Source organism: Otolemur garnettii, unplaced genomic scaffold (genome assembly GCF_000181295.1).
Source record: "Otolemur garnettii isolate 467f Iridium unplaced genomic scaffold, OtoGar3 scaffold00106, whole genome shotgun sequence".
Classification (NCBI taxonomy): domain Eukaryota; kingdom Metazoa; phylum Chordata; class Mammalia; order Primates; family Galagidae; genus Otolemur; species Otolemur garnettii.
The window spans coordinates 3102078-3124887 of NW_003852501.1; the positions used below are offsets into that span (position 1 = coordinate 3102078).

The 22810-nt window shown below is 37.0% G+C and overlaps 1 protein-coding gene across 3 annotated transcripts in view; it reads right to left on the minus strand.

The window, feature by feature from the left end:
• XPO4 (exportin 4) overlaps window positions 1-22810 on the minus strand; it is a 130609-nt gene that overhangs the window by 56680 nt on the left and 51119 nt on the right. For all 3 annotated transcript variants that reach the window (XM_023517231.1, XM_003796700.3, XM_023517232.1), the window contains 2 exons: window positions 15307-15423; window positions 14434-14587 (listed from right to left, as the gene is read on the minus strand). In XM_023517231.1, the coding sequence (XP_023372999.1) occupies window positions 14434-14587; window positions 15307-15423 (271 nt within the window). The remainder of the gene's footprint in view (window positions 1-14433; window positions 14588-15306; window positions 15424-22810) is intronic.

Genomic DNA, 22810 nt, shown 5'->3' on the forward strand with positions numbered 1-22810 from the left:
AGTGAATTAACTTTGGAAACACACAGGTCCTTAAATATGCAAATAAGTTCTTATTCATCTACTAACACCTTCAGTTAGGCCATCGGTTCTCAACCTCTCCGAACCCATAGGAACTGTATTAAAGGGCCACAGCATTGGGAAGGTTGGGAACCACTGAGTTAGGGTATCAATTTGTAATGGTGACTGACAGTGGAAAAAAAGATAATTAAATGAGTCATACAGTACTTACACATTATCAACAAGCAATATGAACAGTCTGAAAACTTCCAATGCCTGTTCTTGTATTTCACAACATTGAACGGTCTTGTAGCAACAGTTGACATTTTACAAAAGTAATAAATACTTTAATCTCTCCTTTTTCTCATGTTCTTTTTTATCCCAGTTCATTAGTAAAACAAGTTTCAGGAGCAAGAGGACGCCTCATTTTTTTCTTAAATAATTTCTTACTAACAATAAAAACGGCTATTTCTCTTTCTGGCACTGTACAGAACCAATGAGCCCAGTCCTATATAGCTAAGCACTCAGTCCAAGCAACCACAGATCCTTTGAAATACAGGAAAATGGCCTCACCTTTTCCCAAGCCTTGCCTCCAAACAGTAAGGTTGGCTTTACTGGAAATCCAATGTAGGTGAAAGCTTCTATATCCCGTTACTTCTTTATGACCCAGTTAGCTTCCCCCAAGAGATTAAGTTAAAAAAAAGTTTACCAAAACCAAATCAGATCCACAAAAATAGAATACCAATAAAAGACAGTGTAACCAAACTATAAAAAGAAGTATTACTGAAGCCAACATACCACACATACCTGCCAAACATTCTTATTACAAAATGATATTGTCATTTATAATTAGCGTTGCCAAAACCCTTAAGCATTTATGGACACCAGGTGAACTACTAGCTGAACTACATCAGCAGTAAACAAACATCCAAGAACTGAACTAATACTTCTGAATTGGCTTCCTTCAATAAATAATTAATAAATACTTAATAAATACTTTTTGAGCATTGTCTGTGCTAGGTGCTAATGATCCAGTGAGCAAAAGCATGGCCGAAGCTTCATGGGGAGGTAAACAAACATTACTGTCATCCCTCTGGTTCCAGGACCTCCCTTGGATACCAAATTCCACAGATGTTTAAGTCCCTGATATAAAACAACAGCATTCGCATAAAACCTACACACATACTCCTGTATACTTTAAATCACTTCTAGATTACTTACAATCTCTAACATAATGTAAGTGCTATGTAAATAGCATTTTTTAATAGGAATTATTTTTACTGTTGTATTATTTTTGTTTATTCTGAATGTTTGTGAACGACATTTAGCTGAATCTGAGGATGTGAACCCTCGGATATAGAAGGTCAACTGTACTTAAATAATCTAAAGAATGAAAAATTACAATGGAGAAGTGAGCCAAAAAAGAAGAAAGCATATATGACATGCATATGGAAAGCCATAGTACCAAAAATCTAACCTGATTTAGGTTAGGTATACACAAGTGAAGCACAATAGGTGGTGACTAGGCAAAGACTGAGGATCCAGGCAGAGAAACCGCATCTACAAAAGCATCAGGGCAGGCTCCGCACCTGTAGCTCAGCAGGTAGGGCACCAGCCCCATAAACCGGAGCTGGCAGGTTTGAATCCAGCCCAAGCCTGCCAAACAACAATGACAACTACAACCTACCCAGGGCGACAGCTTGAGACTCTGTCTCAAAAAAAAAAAAAAAAAAAAAAGCACCAGGGCACAGGGAACTGAGGCCTATGAGTGAAGCTCCAGCAGAAAGAGCACAGAGCTGAGTTGTGAGAGGGAGGTAGAGATAAGACCATCCAGGATTTTAGCATCCATGCTCAAATGGGTATGATGGCATGGTAGAGGATTAGGATGCCTTCTTTGCACAACAGTGATCTAAGACAGAATAAGAAGGAAGTGGATAGTCTCTTTCAAGAGAGTGAAAACAGGGGCAAAATTGGCAGAGCAATTAGCTCACTGGGCCACAGAGTGATTTTAACATTTATCAACTCCCAGTAGCTATCAACACTGCATCACCCACATCCAGACAGCTAGAACTTCATAAACCACCTTTTTTACAGGAAATCTACATAGAACAATTCTTTTTAAAAAACTAATGGTTTGTAAATGACCTGATCGTTTATAGAGAAAATAAAAAAAATTCATTGAGATAATATATATTAGTTCATCAAAATTATTAGGATATAAATCATTTTTATTTATTTCTATACACCAACAATTAACAATATAAAAAGGAAATTTAAAAAAATTCACATTGAATTAAGAATAAAATACAAATAATTAAATTTAACAAAGGAAGTATAAAACTACTCTGTAAAGAAATTAAAAATGTTAATAAATGGATGTTGACACAGCAATACTTCACAAATTGATCAACACTTTTGGCACAATCGCAACAAAATCCCAACCTTCCTTTTTTGCAGAAATTGATAAATGGATCCTAAATTTCACATGGAAATGTAAAGGACACAGAACAGACAATCTTTAAATAGAAGAGCAAAGTTGAAAGACACACACTTCCTAATTTCAAAATTTAACTACATAGCTACAATAGTCAAGACAGTGTGGTACTGACATAACAACAAACTTATAGATCAAAAGACTGAATTGAGAACTCAAAAAAAAAAAAAAAAAACCCTGACATCTACACACAAGTATTCCACAAGGAGCTCAAAACAATTCAATGGAAAAAGAATATTCTTTCAGGTGGCGCCTGTGGCTCAAAGTAGTAGTGCAAAAAAAAAAAAAGAAAAAGAAAAGAATATTCTTTCCAACAAATGGATTTGGAACAACAGGATATTCACATATTCACATATGAACTAATGAAGCTGGATGCCTACCTTATGCCATATGAGAAAATTAACTCAAAAATGGATGACAGGGCTCGGCACTTGTGGCTCAAGTGGCTAAGGCGCCAGCCACAAACACATAAGGTGGCACATTCGAATCCAGCCTGGCCCGCCAAACAACGACTGCTACAACCAAAAATAGCCGGGCGTTGTGGGGGGCATCTATGGTCCAAGCTACTTGGAAGGCTGAGGCAGGAGACTCGCTTGAGCCCAGGAGCTGGAGGTTCCTGTGAGCTGTGATGCCACAGCACTCTACCCAGGGGGACAGCTTGAGGCTCTGTCTCAAAAAAAAAAAAAAAAAGGATGACAGGTCTAAATATAAGGGTTATAAATATGAAACTCTTAGAAAAATAAGGATCAAACTTTGTGACCTTAAGTTAGGAAAAGCCATCTTACATACAATATCAAAAGCATAAACAACCAAAAAAAAAAAATTAGACATCATCCAAATTAACCCACAGAACAGCAGAAAATATTTGAAAATCATATATCTGTTAAGAGACTTTTAACTAGAAAATATAAAAAATTGTTACAACTCAATAATTTTAAAAAGACAAGTCAAGTAAAAATTAGACAAAGGATCTGAATACATATTTCTACAAAGAAGATATACAATAGCCAATAATCACATGAAAAGATGCTCAAAAGCATTTACCATTAGGTAATGCAAATCAAAGCCACAATGAGATACCATTTACATCCAATATAATGGCTATAAACAAAAAGATAACAAGTATTGAGAATATAGATAACATGGAATCCTCATTCATTGCAATGTTAATGTAAAATAGCACACCTGCCATGGACAACTGTCTGGCAGTTCCTTAAAATGACAAATGTAGAGTTACTATATGACCCATCAATTCCATTCCTAGGCATATACCCAAGAGAAATGAAAACACATCCACGCAAAAACTCACACATGAATGTTCACGGCAGGAACTCTACATTATAGAAATACCTCAGAGATAACTGCAAGTACCTTTTCAGAACACTGCAATAAAGTGAATACTCAATAAAGTGAATACTCAATAAGGTGAATCACAAAAAGTTTTTGGTTTCCCAGTACATACAAAAGTTATGTTTACAGTATACAATGGTATATTAAGAGCACAACAACATTATGTCTAAAAAAACAGTATATGGGCTCGGTGCCTGTGGCTCAAGTGGCTTAGGGACCAGCCACATACACCTAAGGTGGCGGGTTCAAATCCAGCCTGGGCCCGCCAAAACAATGACAGCTGCAACCAAAAATAGCTGGGCTTTGTGGCAGGTGCCTATGGTCCCAGCTACTTGGGAGGTGGAGGGAGGAGACTTGCTTGAGCCCAGGAGTTGGAGGTTGCTGTGAGCTGTGATGCCATGGCACTCTACCCAGGGGGAGAGTCTGAGGCTCTGTCTCAAAAAAAAAAAAAAAAAAAGTATATGGACCTTAACAGTATATTGCTAAAATAAACTGATACAGAGACAAAAAATTAGTATATGCCATTAAGCCAAGAGACTTGTTAACAGAGAATTGTTGCAAACTTTCACTTTGTTAAAAAAATTAAAAATACAATAAAACAAAGCACAATAAAAGAAGGCATGCCTATATATTAAGTATCGTCTCCAAAAAGTAGGAAAAACTCAAAAGCCCATCAATTGATCAGCAGATAAACAGATAAATAAAATGTGGTATCTCCACATAAAAGAATATTATTCAGCAATAAAAAGGAATCATTGATAATTGCTACCAACATGGATAAACCTTGAAAACATCATGACATATGAAAGAAGTCACAAAAGACCACATATTGTATGATTCCATTTACATAAAGTACCCAGAATAGGCAAATCTATAGAGACATAAAGTAGATTAGTAGCTATCATGGATAGGGGTGTGGAATGGGGATTTCCAGGGGGTGACAATTAAAGGGTGTAGGGTTTCTTGGAAGGGATAAAAAATCCCAGAAATTGTGGGTGGTGAAGGCTGCACAACTCTCTAAATAAACTAAAAAACACTTAATTATACATTTATTTATTTTTTTTTTATTTTATTTTTTTGGTAGAGACAGAGTCTCAGTTTATTGCTCTCCGTAGAGTCACACAGCTCACAGCAACCTCCAACTCCTGGGCTTAAGCGATTATCTTGCCTCAGCCTCCCAAGTAGCTGAGACTACAGGTGCCCGCCACAACACCTAGCTATTTTTTTGTTGCAGTTAGGCCGGGGCTGGGTTTGAACCCACCATCCTCAGTATATGGAGCTGGCACCCTACCAGCTGAGCCACAGGTGCTGCCCCAATTGTACATTTTAAACGTGTGACTTGTATAGTACAAATTATCTCAATTTTTACAAAAAGAAAAAAAAATAGTGCTTTCTTGTACCTCAAAATTGTGTTGTGTCCACATGTCATATCAATGCCAAATATGTTTTTGAACATGAACATCAACTAAGAATAACTGATATTTTAATGAAAAGGGATAAGACAATGCATCAAGTACACATTTTGGTTAACTTATTCTAAAAGCGACTTATTTTAGAATCTTAATAAAGGTCTTGGCCAGGCACTATGCCTCATACCTGTAATCCTCAGTACTTTGAGAGGCCAAGGCAGGAGGATTACTGGAGGCCAGGAATTCAAGACCAGCCTGGGCAACACAGTGAGACCCCATCTCTACAAAAATAATTTAAAAATTAAATTAAATTTTAAAAATAATGGTCTTCTGTATATAACAATTTTGAATTCATTCTGCCCTGCAAAATAAAACTGATACATAATAAAGAATATTTACCATTCTATATGAACACAAAAAATAGAGGAATTAAATATTCAAAAGACTACCATGAGCAATATTTACCCTGATTAGACTACATTCTCATTACTTTTATGCAGTTAAACTCTACACATTTAGGTGTTGATGACAATTGGACACTGCTTTGGTGCCTGGGTCAGATCACTTCCAGATGATCAAAAACTCTATTCATTCAACATATTGTTTACCTACAAACCCTAAGCATCAATGCAGATGTGAAGATAAATAAATCATACTTTTCTTCTTTTTTTTTTTTTTTTTTTTTTGAGACAAGAGTCTCAGGCTGTAACTCTGGGTAGAGTGTCCTGGCATCACAGCTCACAGCAAACTCAAACTCCTGGGCTTAAGCGATTCTCTTGCCTCAGCCTCCCAAGTAGCTGGAACAACAGGCACCTACCACAATCGCAGGCTATTTTTTGGTTGGAGTTGTAATTATTGTTTGGCGGCCTGGGCTGGATTCGAACCTGCCAACTCCAGCGTATGTGGCTGGCGCTCCAGTTGCTTGAGCTACAGGCTCCGAGTCGAAATCATACTTTTCTCTTTCAAAGAACTTAAAAACATGATGCAGGCAGAGCTGTGGGGCCATACCTTCAACACTGATCATAGGGGTGCATCACAAGAACTATCTACCAGAGGGTATATTTGTGATCTTTATACAGAGTGTCCACAAAGTTCCTGTGCAATTAAAAGTAGTATATTTTTGTACCAGGTGCAGTGGTTCACCCCTATAATGCTAGCATTATGGGAGGCCAAGGTGGGTGAATTGCCTGAGCTCAGGAGTTCAAGACCAGCCTAAGCAACAGCAAGACCCCATCTCTAAAAATAGCTGGGCATTGTGGCAGGTGCCTGTAATCCCAGCTTCTTAGGAGGCTGAGGCAGGACAATCACTAGAGCCTAGAAGTTTGACGTTGCTGTGAGCTATCACGACACAGCACTCTACCGAGAGCGACAAAATGAGACTTTGCCTAAATAAATGAATAAATGAATAAATAAAATAGCCTATTTTAAATTGTACATGAACTTTATGGAAACCCGGTATATTATCAAGATAAAACACTGTGTGAATAGTAATAAATTTAAATAGGCTCGGCGCCTGTGGCTCAAGCGGCTAAGGCGCCAGCCACATACACCTAAGGTGGCAGGTTCGAATCCCCAGCCCAGGCCCGCCAAACAACAATGATGGCTGCAACCAAAAAATGGCCGGGCACTGTGGTGGGCGCCTGTAGTCCCAGCTACTTGGGAGGCTGAGGCAGGAGACTAGCTTGAGTCCAGGAGTTGGAGGTTGCTGTGAGCGTGATGCCATGGCACTCTACCCCAGGAGATAGCTTGAGGCTCCGTCTCAAAAAAAAAAAAAAAAAAGTAATAAATTTAAATAGATAATTTACCCCAGTGCACACAATGACCAAAATCTGCTAAAACCAACTATCTGGATGGGAAGTGCAGTTCCCATGAGAAAAGCAAAATTTATTTAATCCATGGAAGGATTAAACCCACATTGTCACAATGCTCCCTCAACAGCAGTCTTCTAACCAAAAAAAAAAAAAAAGATTTTGCAAGCAAAATTAAAACATATAGAACGTACTTTAAGAATTCATTTTAGATAGTAATAAACTAAAACTCATTATACACTTGAGGACTCACTTCTCACTCAAACTTACATGGTAGAAAAACATAAATCTGGCGAGCAGCCATCTTCCCATCAATATCATTTTCCAAACAATTAAATATGAAACTTTCAGCTTCAGAACACAGTCCATAAATAGTGGAATTCATTATGATTTACTGACTGAAATAACCTAGACTAGTTCATGAAATTAAGAAGTTAGTGAATATAAAATATGAATTTTCAAGCATCTAGATTAATTTTAAACAAATCATTTCCTAGTAAGAAGTATGATATTTAAAATATTTAAGTTAGACTTGCCCAACTGATAACTGAGTAAATGATATAACTTACTAACAAAAGGGGAGGAGCACCTAACTTTGCCACTGACATGAAGTTCAGCTCCTAAGTTGCCTTTGCCCTAAAATTACTAAACAATTGAAAGTTTAAAAGTGTGTTGGCTCGGTGATCGTACTACATTGGTTATGGCGCCAGCCACATACACTGAGGCTAGTGGGTTCGAGCCCAGCTGGGCCAGCTAAACAATGACAACTACAACCCAAAAAAAGCTGGACATTGTAGCGGGCGCCTGGAGTCCCAGCTACGTGGGAGGCTGAGGCAAGAGAATCACTTAAGCCCAAGAGTTGGAGGTTGCTGTGAGCTGTGATGCTGCAGCACTCTACCGAGGGCAACATAGTGAAACTCTGTCTCAAAAAAAAAAAAAAAAAGTTTAAAAGTATAAAAACAAGTTTCCTCATTAAGGAGACTTTTGGTTTTTTGTTTTTACAGTTTTTGGCCGAGGCTGGGTTTGAACTTGCCACCTCTAGCATATGGGGCCGGCGCCCTACTCCTTTGAGACACAAGTGCCGCCCCATTAAGGAGAATTTTTTCTGATGTTCAATTCATTCCTCCCTGCTGCTGCACTAATTTAAACTATATAATGTAGTAAGTAACACACAGCTCAAGCAGTAGCAAACAATTTAGTAGGTCTTCCTTTCTCTGCTCCAGCCGCAATGTAGCATCAGAAAGGCAGGTTTATTTCTTCCCTCCCACCACCTGTGCAGTTATGTGTGATGACAGGTAGTACAGGTACATATCATAGGCAAGAGGAGAAGGACAGGGCACACAGAACAGATATAAGAACTCCCAAGTTAAACAAAATACTTATAAAAATATTATACAGGTAAGCTGAAATAGACAATCAACTATGACCTGAGACTGAAGGAACTGCTCCCCCAAATACCCTTTCCTCTTTTTTTTTTTTTTTTTTTGTAGGATCACTTTGTCATCCTCGGTAGAGTGCCATAACGTCAAGAGCTCACAGCAACCCCAGCTCTTGGGCTTAGGCGATTCTCTTGCCTCAGCCTCCCGAGTATCTGGGACTATAGGCGCCCGCCACAACACCTGGCTATTTTTTGTTGCAGTTTGGCTGGGGTTGGGTTCAAACCCACTACCCTAGGTATATGGGGCTGGCACTCTACTCATTGAGCCACATGTGCTGCCCATAGCCTTTCCTCTTAATGGCCCAAAGTCAAAAATTCTTCATGTTGGTTCTTTTGGATATTCTCCTTGTAAAGTAGGAAATATCCCTCGAAGGGATAATACGTTAAGGACTTCACAGCTCTATTTTCTTTCTTTCCTTCCTTTCTTTCTTAATAGACTGATTGTAGAGATGAGGTCTTGCTCTTGCTCAGGCTGATCTCAAACTACTAGCCCCAAGAGACCCTCCACCTTAGCCACCCAATGTGCCATGATTACAGGGACAATGCTATTTTCTTTTTATATTTTTGAGACACTGTTTGACTCTGTCACCCAGGCTGGAGTACAGTGACGTGGTCATAGCTTACTGCAACATTAAACTTCTGGGGCTCAAGCAATCCTCTTGCCTCAGTTTCCCAAGCAGCTGGGACTATAAGCCATACTACCATGTTTAACTCATGTTTCTATTTTTTTTGTAGAGATGGGATCTTGCTATGTTGCTCTGGCTGGTCTTAAACTCCTGGCCTCAAGCAATGCTCCAGTATTGGCCTCCCACAGTGCTAGGATTACAGGTGCAAGCTATCATGCCAGCCTTCTTTCTTTTTAAAGGGTACAATACCAGGTATAAATACACAATACATGGTGTAAATACTGATTGTTCAAAAAAATAGAAGATTAAAGAAAATACTTCTTCACAATCACTTCATATGAGTATACTTTAAAATTCCATCAGATGATGATTTTTATCACTAGTTTTCAGAACAAACCTAGGAAAGCTGATCAAATCAGCCTTTGATGGAGAAGAAATTTAACTATTCCACACTAACACAGGGCTCCCTATCTTCCTCATGACAGCAACTGAGCCCTGGGCTATCTCAACTATAATACTGTACTTTCTTTCCTAAATCCTGACCTCTCCCCTCAGGCAATAAATAGGTTTATCTTTCCAAAATTTAAAGTACAAAACATAACCCTTCATTGGCACAAACTTCCACTCCCTTCAACTATCACAGCCAATGCTCAGTGAATTACCTATACAGTTGATCCTTGAACAAGACAGGTTTGAAACAGGTAGGTCCACTTACATGTGGCTTTTTTTCGAATAAAAGTTAAACCAAGTGTGCCTGATTCTCCTGCCTCCCTTTCTACCATCTCTGAGACAAGAAAACCAACCTTTCTTTTCTTCCTTCTCCTCTGCCTAGTCAATGCGAAATGATGAAGATGACAACCTTTATGTTGACTCACTTCCACTTAATAATATTTCCTCTTTGTTATGTTTTCTGTTCTAGACCAAGAAGATTTAGATGATGTGATAACTAAATACAATGTATTAGTTCTGGGATTTGGGAGAAGGGGCAATTACTTAGGACATTATTGAGACAAATGACAAAATTTGAAGATGGAGGCTGGGCCTGGTGGTTCACGCCTATAGTATTAGCACTTTGGGAGGTGGGTGAATTGTCCTGAGCTCTTATATTTGAGACCAGCCTGAGCAAGAGTGAGACCCCATCTCTAAAAATAGCTGGGTGTTGTGGCAGGCACCTATAATCTCAGCTACTCAGGAGACTGAGGCAAGAGAATCACTTGAGTCCAAGAGCTAGAGGTTGCTGTGAACTATGATGCCATAGCACTCTACCAAGGGTGACAAAGTAAAACTCAGTCTCAAAAAAAAAATTTTTTTTGAAGATGGATTATATATCAGATGATAATATTGTATCAATGTTAAATTTCTTTTCTTTTCTTTTTTTTTTTTTTGACAGAATCTTACTCTGTTGCCCTAGGTAGAGTACCGTGGCATCATAGCTCACAACAATCTCAAACTCTTGGGCTTGAGCAATCCTCTTGCCTCATCTTTCCACGTAGCTGGCACTGTAAGTGTGTACCATAGCACCTAGCTAGTTTTTCTGTTTTCAGTAGAGATGGGGTCTCACTCTTGCTCAGGCTAGTCTGAAACTCCAAAGTTCAGGCAATCCACTCACCTCAGCATTCCAGAGTACCACAATGACACGGATTAGCCACTGCTCCCAGCCAATGTAAAATTTCCTGATTATCAAAATCATACTATGGTTTTCAAAAATCTTGATCTTAGGCAAATATATAATGAAGTATTCAGAGGTAAAGGGTTATAATGCCTACAACTACTACCAAAGGATTCCCTTCCCCTAAAAGTCTAAATATATGTATACACATATGTAAATACATGTACATATGTGTGCACTTGCACATACCTGTGGGGGGGAGAATATAAATGGGAAAAATGTTAACATATTGTTATGGATAGTTCAACACAACCTAATTAACATGATACCATTCTAAATGATCAAGTATATTTGACACAAAATATATAAACATATTTTTAAAAATTTTAAAAAATTTTATGTGGTCTCATTATTCATCTATCCTAAAGATAAATCATCTTTTAAGAAGCAGGAATATAAATGGGAAAAATGTTAACAACTGGTGAATCTCTGCAAAGGGCATATGAGAGTTCTCTGAGCTAGTGTTTCAGGATATCTTCATGCCTGAAATCATGTTAAAATAAAAAGATACAAAAAAAAGTGATTATGAAAAATTATGAGGATTATTATTGTGTTAAACTAAGTTTAATACCTAATTAACATGATTCCATTCTAAATTTTTCTTTTTTTGGAGACAGAGTCTCACTATGTTACCCTCAGTAGAGTGCCATGGCATCACAGCTTACAGCAACCTCAACTCTTGGGCTTAAGTGATTCTCTTGCCTCAGCCTCCCACGTAGCTGGCTATTAATAACACTCAGCTATGTTTTGTTGCAGTTGTCATTGTTTAGCTGGCCCGGGCCAGGTCTGAACCCACTACACTCAGTGTATGTGGCTGGCGCTGTAACCACTATGCTACAGGTGCACAGCCTAACATGATACCATTCTAAATAATCAAATGTATTTGACACAAAATATATAAACACATTTTATGTGGCCTTTTAAAAAAATTTTTATGTGGTCTTATTATTCATCTATCCTAAAGATAAATCATCTTTTAAGAAGTTATCAACTTGACACGTTTTAACTAAGTTAAATTTGATTAATAGATCCTCTCCACAGTACAAAGCTGAATAGTTATTCGATTCTTGCCCTACTAATTGAATGGTAGATATTCAGGTAATTGCTGAAATTAGAATTTAGTGAGAACTGAGTTCCTTGAAATTGTGCTAAAACTGTAGCTTTGTTTAATCCCACTGTCAAAGTCTTTCTCTTACACTTAAAGCTAATGCACTCAAAGGAAGAAATATTTAGCTATAGTTCTAACAAATGGTACTATATGAATACCTAAGGTCACAAAAGAACTCACTTTTAAGCCATGAAGCAGCATATGCTCAAGTCAAGACCAAGATTAGCTTCCTTTAAACAAGGAATTATTTTCTTTGGCAACACCATAGTAGTACTTATCATTTTCAGATGACAGGTTTCCAAAGCTTTTTCTAAGTACTTTATAAAATATTTTATGTGTGTGTATCTTTTAGGCAAACTTTGTTTCCAAACGCCCAGAGAACTGTTTTTCTATGAAACAGTCACTCTCCACCAACTGTATTTTCCCCTAAAACAGACACTTTTAAATTCGCTATAATATATTCAGTGTAACTTTTGTTGATTTTCCCTACATATGTAATTAATGTTTTGATTGCTCCATATGGACTGATACTTTTAAAATCTGTCTCAAGATTTTTCAACTTTTTTTTAAACTAAAAAAACTGGAGCCAACAGCTGAGTCCAATCTCCCATTTCAGAGGTTCCTATCCCTATTACCATCAGCCTCCTTGAATAAAGTGTGCCTTACCATCTTAAAAAAAAAAAAAAAAACTGAAACAAAACTAATATTGCAACAATCCTAAAGAGATGTTTTTAAAAAGCAAGCCTAAGAAAACACGTAACCCTTTGCAACCAAAAAAAACTAAGTAAATATATTAAAAATATGTAAGTGATGGCCGGGTACAGTGGCTCACACACTTGTAATCCTAACACTCTGGAAGGCCAAGGTGGATGGATTGCCTGAGCTCACGAGTTCGAGACCAGCCTGAGTCGGAGAAAGACTTCGTCTCTAAAAATAGCCAGGTATTGTGGCAGGTGCCTGTAGCCCCAGTTACTTGGAAGACTGAAGGGAGACAATCCCTTAAGCCCAAGAGTTTAAGGTAGCTGTGAGCTGTGATGCCATAGTACTCTACCAAGGGCGACAAAGTGATATTGTCTCAAAAAAAAAAAAAAAAAAAGAAAGAAAATATAAAAGTGGTTATTAGGGAAAAAAATGATTACAGGATAGGAATAAAAGGAAACAGTGATTAACCTCATTGTAGCTTCATCCCATAAAGCAGCAACTGTGACTACCCTTGGGAAAGAAAACTAAAGAACACATGAGTTTAAGAGTCAGACTCACTTTACCCTATATATCCTCTTACAGTTAATCTTTTACTGCATGGGCACAGCAAATTGAAAATAGAAGGAAAAGCTATTACCTACAATCCACCACACCCCTTTAAAGCCCATAATTTTACCAGCCACAAACAGTAACATCTATGTATGTGAATATATAACAGTAGTCCTTGGTTCTACCAGAAGAAAGATGTATCTTACCCTAAACATCTGGTATAACTCAGGACCTATTTCCTGTTTGCTTATCATTTAGTCTTTTTCACCTAAATGAAAAGTAGAGTCCCCAGATTAAAGACATCTAGAAGAGGTTACATTACTTTTCCTATATCATAAAGGAGTGTATTAGATCAAGAAAGAAGAATGTAAGACAAATGATTAGCTATATGATGAACTCTTTTACTCAAAGAGGCTATTAAGAGCTAAATAAATAGCAGCTAACTTCTAGGTGTTTTAAAGGTATTGTTTCATTTAATTCACACAATAATCCATATTCCCACTTTGCATTTGGAAAAACTAAGACTCAGAGAAGCTATTTGTCAAAGATCAGGTGAGTCTTGAATAAAGGTCTGCCTGAGTTAACTATACGACAAATGGGGAGCCACAATATATTTTTGATTTAAATCTGTCAACAGGCAACAGATGCTCTAGAATAGTAAATCATAAACTTAAAGAAACTGCTTTCTAACATACAAATTTCTCCACTTCAGTAACTGATTAAAAAGCAGATACATGTATCTATAATATAACCCATTCAACTTAACTTTGTATTACTAATAAATACTTTCCAAAAAATGAAACTTTCATCTCTTTATACTGGTAAAAGCCTTTGAAGAATAAACATATAACTTATTATTTACATCTGAACAATGTTGCCAACCATCAAGATTACATTAGAACACTCCAAACTAGCTTTAAGAAATGTCAGTTGAAAAGTCCAATGTAATTACATGCCTAAGGAGAAAACGATTCAGTTTAATAAAAATGTACTTTCCACTTTTTTCCTTCTCACAGAATATTGCTATTTCTAAGTTAGCAGTAGCTCCATTATCCATCAAATAGTTACGCATTATTCAACCTTCTTTTACAACGCAGTAAATAGAATCTGAACTCTTCTCATTATTGTGGTATTATAAAATAAATTAAATTCTATTACTTTTTAAAAAAATTCTTATTTTCTTTCAATGTTTTACAAAACTTGTGAGATAAAAAGACTTTAAGCTGTAATAATGTCATCTATGAAAATTACCAAAATAAAGTATTCATTTATTAAAAGGATATAATTTGGAGGAAGAAAATTCCAGCTCAAGACTTGATTGGCGAGTGCAAGGTACCGCTGAAATACTGAAGACATCTGAGCATTCAGGTTTTCCCGCCTACTAAACTCCTGCAGAACTTCAACAGTTAACATGAAGATCTGGCGAAGGTCTTCTTCCTATAGTCAAAAAAAATCACAAGCATTTTTTTATGGAAAACTTACCCAAAATGTATTCCCTTTTAGAACCGTAAGATAAAATCAACAAAAACCTTAAAATTTCCAGTGGAAAACACTATTTCTTTAAGAACATTTTCCATTTTTAGGCCTCTACTAATAATTTCCATCAGAGCAAGCTTTCAAGTGATATCAATTTGACCACATTTACTGTATTACAATGCTACTCTATAGAAAAGAGAGTCTTTGACAACTACTGTGGAGCTGGAGGAGTCAGTTGCTATAGTGCAGAGCCCTAGGATTTAAGCCAATGCCTTCACATAACTTCACTCCAGAGCCAAACAATACAGACGAGACAAAGAGCCCACACCATCTGCAATAACATTTTAAATACAGGGCCCTCTTTGGCATTCTTCCAGTCCTATTTTTAAGGCCAGCAGAATCCCATCAATTGAATTACTTATTTCTAAACACAATTAAGAAATAAATAAGAAACTAAGGATCTTTATAGTGGTATTCCTCTTTTGTTTTGTCTAAAGATAAGAATTAAAGTAATTTTAAACTGTCAACTATCTTCACCAAACCTATCATTTTACTATATCCTTTGAAAACACAAAACATATCCTCAAGTACAAGTTGTCATTCAACTACCTAAAATAAGAACAGATTAGTAGAGAGTGCATGATCCAACCATTAAAACACAAGAACAAAAATACTGATACCTGGAAAACTCTTTTGCAGTTACCATGGAATTCCATACTCAATCCAATGTTGCTGGTTTTACTTGAACTTGAAAATTCACTCAATAGTGCAGTTAGAATAGAACAGGCCAGAGTTTGCTGTAATTATTTGATAAGAAATAATTGTGAAGCATCATTTTTCAATGTCTTGTTTCAATACATTTGTTCAAACATAAAGAACATTTCTTATCTTTAGATATTCCATCATATCTTTAGATCTTATAACCACTAGTCAGAAAATTAGAAATGACAAAATAAAGATTAACTCTCCTTTCCATATGTCCTCAACTGCAGTTATAAAGACCCACCTAAGACTTAAACTCAGGATACACTCCCCCTGCTTAACCATAAAATTCAAATGATTGTCTTAAAATAATAAGCATTAAACGCATTATTTCATTTAATTCACACAACATTCCATATCGCCATTTTACACTTGAAAAACAGACTTAGTGAGGGTTAAGTCATTACCTAAAGCCAGCTAAGATTTGAACCCAGCTCTGTCTGGCTTTATGTTCTAATGTATGTAAAAACCCACTTCCCAACAGATGAAAAGTGAAACAGTTTTTTTAGTCTCCAAAATATTAACCAGGTAATACCCAAAGTTTTTAAAGTCAAAAATGAAGATACTCCTTCCCATTGTTTCTAACAGGCTGCTACTATCAACTCACTGATTTTATTCACAGACTACTCACATTCAAGGTACCAAGGATGGAGAAAGGATACAAATAATGTTGGCACATTTCCAGGAGTTAAACAGAAATATGCACAGTACCTCTGAACAACCGAAAGATTAAAGTCAAGATGATACTATTTATGCAAGCTTATACAACAGCTGAACAGAGTCATACCCACCCACCAACTGCAACGTCTTTGTTCAGAAATGCTTCTGATGTCAGTACCTTGACCTTATAGATGCTTATCTTGGCAAATCTTAGCAAATATACATAAAACTAAATTCCTAAAGACTGGCATAAGATATTTGTTGAAGGTGACAGTGATCGTTCTGTGGGTGACCAATATACTATGTGTCTGATATTATATATGTCTGAAATTTTTCATTAACATTAAAAGAAAGAGAAATAAATTCCTACTTGTCTCTAATCTCAACTAAAATAAGCATCACTGTAGAGCTAATATTTAGGGAAGGCACACTACCTCACATACATTAAAGCAGTTTCTCAGACTTTTCCACTCCAGAAAGTAAATGAAAATTTTCTGGGAAATCTGGGGATATTGAAGGAGTATGTCTTCTACAATGATAAAAGTTCTCTGAATGCTCCTAGTTTAGCTTAAATACACACAGATTCTGTAATTTTACTTCAAAATGTCTATTTGTTTTAATATAAAAATGTTCCAAGGCTTAGCACGATGGCTCACACATGTAATCCTAGCGCTCTGGTAGCCCAAGGCAGTTGGACTGCCTGAACTCAGGAGTTCAAGACCAGACAGAGCCAGAGCAAGACCACCCCATCTCTAAAAATAGCCCAGCATTGTGGCAGGTGCCCATAGTCCCAGCTACCTGGGAAGCTGAGACAAGAGAATCGCTTGAGCCCAAGAGTTTGAGGTTGCTATGAGCTGCGATGCTACAGCACTCGTCTGAGGGAGACAAAATGAGACTCTGTCTAAAATAAAATAATAAATTAATAAAATAAATAAATAAAAATGGCTTTCTTTCAGAATGGTGATTATGCTTTAAGTACCAGCAATCAAGCCCTGAGAGGTGGCCCACATCTGTAATACAAACACTTTGGGAGGCCAAGGTGGGTGGATTGCCTAAGCGCACAGGTTTGAGATCAGCCTGAGCAAGACTGAGATCCCTCCCATCTCTAAAAATAGCTGGATGTTGTGGCCTGTAGTCCCAGCTACTTGGGAGGCTGCGATAATAGGCTCGCTTGAACTCAGGAGTTTGAGGTTGCTGTGAGCTGTGACGCCACAACACTCTACCAAGGACAACAAAGTGAGACGACTCTGTCTCCAAAAAAAAAGAAAAGAAAGAAGAAAGTACCAGCAATCAACATTTCACACATATACTGAAATGAAATCAAGATGGAGAAAGTAGGTATTAAACCAAATTAATAAAATTCAGAGGAAAAGAATGGCTCACGGCTCGGCGCCTATAGCTCAACCTGCTAAGGCGCCAGCCACGTACACCTAAGGTGGCGGTTCGAATCCCCAGCCCGACCCGCCAAAACAACAAAGACGGCTGCAACCAAAAAATAGCCGGGCGTTGTGGCGGGCGCCTGTGGTCCCAGCTACTTGGGAGGCGGAGGCAAGAGACTCGCTTGAGCCCAGGAGTTGGAGGTTGCTGTGAGCTGTAATGCCACAGCACTCTACCCAGGGGGACAGCTTGAGGCTCTGTCTCAAAAAAAAAAAAAAAAAAAGAATGGCTCACAATAATCTAACAAGATAAATTCCAAGATCCTACTTAGAATTCTAAAAACAATGTTTACAAGTCTTGGACTTGGCTTTTCATTTATCCTTTCTAAGTAGGACTTCAGCCAACAGAACATTATAAACAGGTACCTAAATGTTTGAGAAAATTTATCTTACTATAAAAAGGAAATTACTAATAATTTCAGAATCTTAGATGAGATAATTAATTTACTGAAAAAAGAATTATGTACAACTTAAAAACCTGGAAGCTAAAAAGAACCCAGAAGGTCTTACGCATTAAATACAAACTGTTGTCATTCTTACAAATAAATTAACATATAATAATTTTCTACAAGTAATTTACAACTTGCCAGATTGTTTTCTAGTGCATTCACCACAAAATGGAGTATTTTTAAACCATGACTATATTCAAACTTTCAGTAATACATATTTAATTAATGATTAAAACAATATGTACTCATACACAGCTTTAATTTCATATGAAATAAACATTTCCCAAGATTACATACACGTTTATGGTCATGATGTGACACAAACAAGTGAAGGAAAGAGGCAGAACGATGACAGGTGACTGCCTTCCTAAGGTTTCTCCTTCTCAGAAAAAGGAAGGATTTCTAAGACCCTTTTAACTATAAACTTCATCAGACAAAGATCCCCCAATCACATGGAATTACTTTTAAGTTGTAGCAATAAATACATCCCTCCAAAACAGCAAACTTTCACACTAAATACAAATTCATCCATAAAGGCACACATATTCTTAATAGATAAGAATTAAGAACAAAACGCAGTATTACATATTTAGCTCCCTGAACATAAAAGAATCTATTATTCTTAAATAATATTTTCATTCTATAAAAATAATATACCTTCATCTAAGAAAAACTAGAAAGTACAGAAAAGCCTAAGAAAATAAAATTGTCTACAATCCTACCATCCCAGAGGTTATTATTCTAACAGTTATTTACACCTTTCCAATTTTTTAATGTCTAATATACATTCTGTATATACCCCTGCTAGCAACCCATATATACGGTTTTATATTCTACTTTTCTACTTTATACTTATGAAATAAAAAGAAATCTTTAAAAACCAGTGTGTTCTATTCAAATATACCACTCAAACGCCAGTCTTATATATGTGCATATAAACTATCACATAGCACAGTTAGAGGTTATTACCAGAAATCAAATATTACGGTTTTAACCATAGCTGAAATTATTAGCTTTCAAAGAGTTAAAATTCAATAAGGTTATTTTCATCATTAAAAGAATCCCTCCTTAATTTGGAAGTCCTATAAGGATATAAAATTTGTATCATAAACATTAATTATACTACACTGATCTGGCTCAGAGGTGCCAAATGAAAATCAATTCCTGGAGATTGATGAATAATTAAACACTGATTATACATTAAGAGAGCAAAGTACTTCCACACATATCAAAAGTATTTCTCCCTATTCATAGGGGTATTAAACATATTACAAAATGTCTAACACACATTTCCAAATATGTTTACTCATCTTTAGTGTTTAATTATTGATTAAATCCCCTTAAAATGAAGTTACTCTTATACTGTATTGTGATGAAGACAGCAAGGGAAGGAAGCCAAAAGTCAACTCCCAAGGAAGAACAGAGAGCAGCTCCTTCTCGGAACAGAGAAGGGGGGGGTGGGTCATCAAATCTGTCTCAGAAAGTTTACCAGCTGTAGCACTTCTTTTTTCTTTTTAGACAGAAAGTTCCTATCTGCTTGCTTCAAACTTTTAGGTCTCTATGGTCAGCCCAATGCATTATCTCTTAACTCTCCTTCCACTGACCACTACCTTCAAGTACTATCTCTCTGGACTCTGTGAGAAAAGATCATGACTAGATATTATTCCATGAAAGAGACAGTAACTCTGGTATTTAAGAAAGTTAGAAACAAAAGCTTCTGTAAATAATTTCAATGAAACCAGATAAAAGTTGACTGACTGATAAGCGGTATGAGATTGTCATACTAAAGTTAACAGAAATTTGACTAGTATAAAATACATTACTATGATTCTTCAACTTCTAAGAGGTTAACATAACAATGCTTCATTTATCTAATATAGTAAAGAATTTAAGTTAATATCTATTAATTTTCTAAATACAGCAAGTAGTTTTAATAAAATGTCTTGTACATTTTTCTAAAAGAATTATTTTTATTGTAGTTATTATACAATATTATAATAATGTGACTATTTGGAAGCTACTAAAACATAAGAGATCTTCCATTCACTGACAAGGTGGGTGCAGATCCCAGTGCTTGTTGCTCTATGTCTGCTTCACAGCTTTTCAGGCATCCGTTGTTGTCCATCACTCACTGCTGAGGCAGTATGACTGCCACCAACAGGGAGTTCTAAACTAATCACTTTCATTTGCCAACAAGTTAGAAACCAAATAACAAAAGTTATTAAAAGTATATATATAAAGGCCAGGCTCAGTGGCTCACATCTGTAATCCTAGCACTCTGGGAGGCCAAGGCAAGTGGACTGCCTGAGCTCAGATTCAAGAGCAGCCTGAACAAGAGCAAGACCCCGCTATAAAAGAGCCAGCATTATGGTGGGCACCTGTAATCCCAGCTACTCAGGAAACTGAGGCAAAAGAATTGCTTAAGCCCAAGAGTTTGAGGCTACTATGAGCTGTGATGCCACAGCACTCTGCTGAAGGTTACAAAGTGAGACTCTGCCTCAAAACAAAATTATAAATAAAATAAATTATAAATGAAACACTCTGCAGGACTCTTTTAGGAGTTTAGTACAAGAATACTATGGTTTGAATCAGTCAGAAAGTCTGGGATCCTACAGTTCAAGACTTCTTACTTAGATAACTTTGGGCAAAGCCTTTCATTGATCTTGGCCTCAGCTTTCCCATGTATAAAAAGGACTACTATCCTCTGCCCTGCCTAATTTACATGACTCCCTAAGGTTCAAATTAGATAATGCACATTAAAGTACTATCTAAATGTAACAGGTTTCAGTAAGATAAAGTAGCAACAGCATTTTTTTATTATCGTAAAACAACAACCACCTATTTTGGTCCTATTTCTTGATTGTTATCACTTAATAACAGAGCATCATTATAGCATTATATAGATGCTTAGTAAACACTGCTTAATGAGTCAATGTTTACTTCTATGTTAGCCACTAAGTTAACACAAGAGCAAGTGAAAAATAAATATACAATGTGTTCTCAATTTTTTTAAAGCTGTTTATAAACTTCAGCAAGAAAACAGGTAAATCCACAGAATACAATGCAATAAGGTCTCCAGCTTAGGAAAAACTCTAGTATGTCTTCTTTCATTAAGTACTGCAAATTCACAAAGTTAATGCACTGGCTAACAATTTAAGAAACTCTGTCTTCACATTAAAAGTCTTACAGCAGCATTTTCATCTCTATTAAAAGCCATTAATTTCAATCTAGTGAAAAAATGCCCTCCAGAGATAGCTTTCCTTACTCACCAGCTTACTGTCACAAGCACAAGTTACTCAAACACTAATTCCAGCTGACAAAATAAAATACTCTTGTTCAGAGAGAGGATTATCTCTTATAATAGCCTGGCTCTTATCCCAGGAGCTTTATTACCAAGAATAAACTTTATGAAAGGTTGCCATACATAAAGCAGACTCCAGCTGCTCTTCTAAGCAAACATCAATGAGACTTGTGATAAGAGAGATTAACTTGGCTATCACATCCAGGGGCAGTGCTGCTGTAGACAAGTGAATTTCTCACCCACTTCTCTCTAGAATGGCAAAGAGGAGGAAAGGAGGCTTAAATGCCAAATTAAACAGCTTTAAATGTGATCTAAAATATGCCCACCACTTTCAAAGGAAATAAGGCCAACACAAAATGGATTAAAACTTTAGCTTAAGTATTAGCTTAAAATTGAAACTTTAACTACTTTCGTTTCCATATCTCTTTCAAATTAGTATTAAGAGCAGGTCTGACACTAAACTGAGATGAAGTAGCCACAGTAACCCTCATAATCATGGAAGAAAAACATCTTACCTGCCCATACACAGGAATGAAATAACATTTATTTAATAATCAAAGCAGGCTCAGTGCCCATAGCTCAGTAGTTAGGGCACAGGCCACATACACTGGGACTGGCAGGTTCAAACTCGGCCCAGGGGCCCGTTAAAACAACAATGACAACTACAACAACAACAAAATAGCCAGGTGTTGTGGCAGGTACCAGTAGTCCTAGCTACTTGGGAGGCTGAGGCAAGAGAATCACTTAAGCCCAAGAGTTAGAGGTTGCTGTGAGCTGTGACACCACAGCACTCTACCGAGAGCAATATAGTAAATCTCCATCACCCGCCCCCCAAAAAAATCATACAAGCATAATCACACTAAGAATGGGCTCGGCACCTGTACATCAGAAGCTAGGGCACCAACCACATACACTGGAGCTGGTGGGTTCAAATCCAGCCCAGGCTGTCAAACAACAAGGACAACAACAACCCAAAAAAAAATAAAATAAAAATAGATGGGCATTGTGGCAGACACCTGTAGTCCCAGCTACTTGGGAGGCTGAGACAAGAGAATCACTTGAGTCCAAGAATTTGAGATTGCTATGAGTTGTGATGCCACAGCACTCTACCAAGGACGACATAATAAGACTCTGTTTCAAAAAAAAGAAAAAAGAAAAGAAAAAGAATGTATCATGATATATGGAAAACGGTGTGGTCTAAAAAATATCCTCTCCTTAGAAAAAAAATTTATATGAATTAGAAAACTGAATTTTCTATATTAGAAAACCAAGTTTCTATATAAAACCAATTTTATATGAATTAGAAAACCAAGTTTTTGGCTCGGCACCTGTGGCTCAAGTGGCTAAGATACCAGCCACATACACCTAAGGTGGCAGGTTTGAATCCAGTCCGGGCCCGCCAAACAACAATGATGGCTGCAACCAAAAAATAGCCGGGCACTGTGGGCACCTGTGGTCCCAGCTACTTTGGAGGCTGAGGAAGGAGACTCGCTTGAGCCCAGGAGTTGGAGGTTGCTGTGAGCTGTGATGCCACAGCACTCTACCCAGGGGCTCAGCTTGAGGCTCTGTCTCAAAA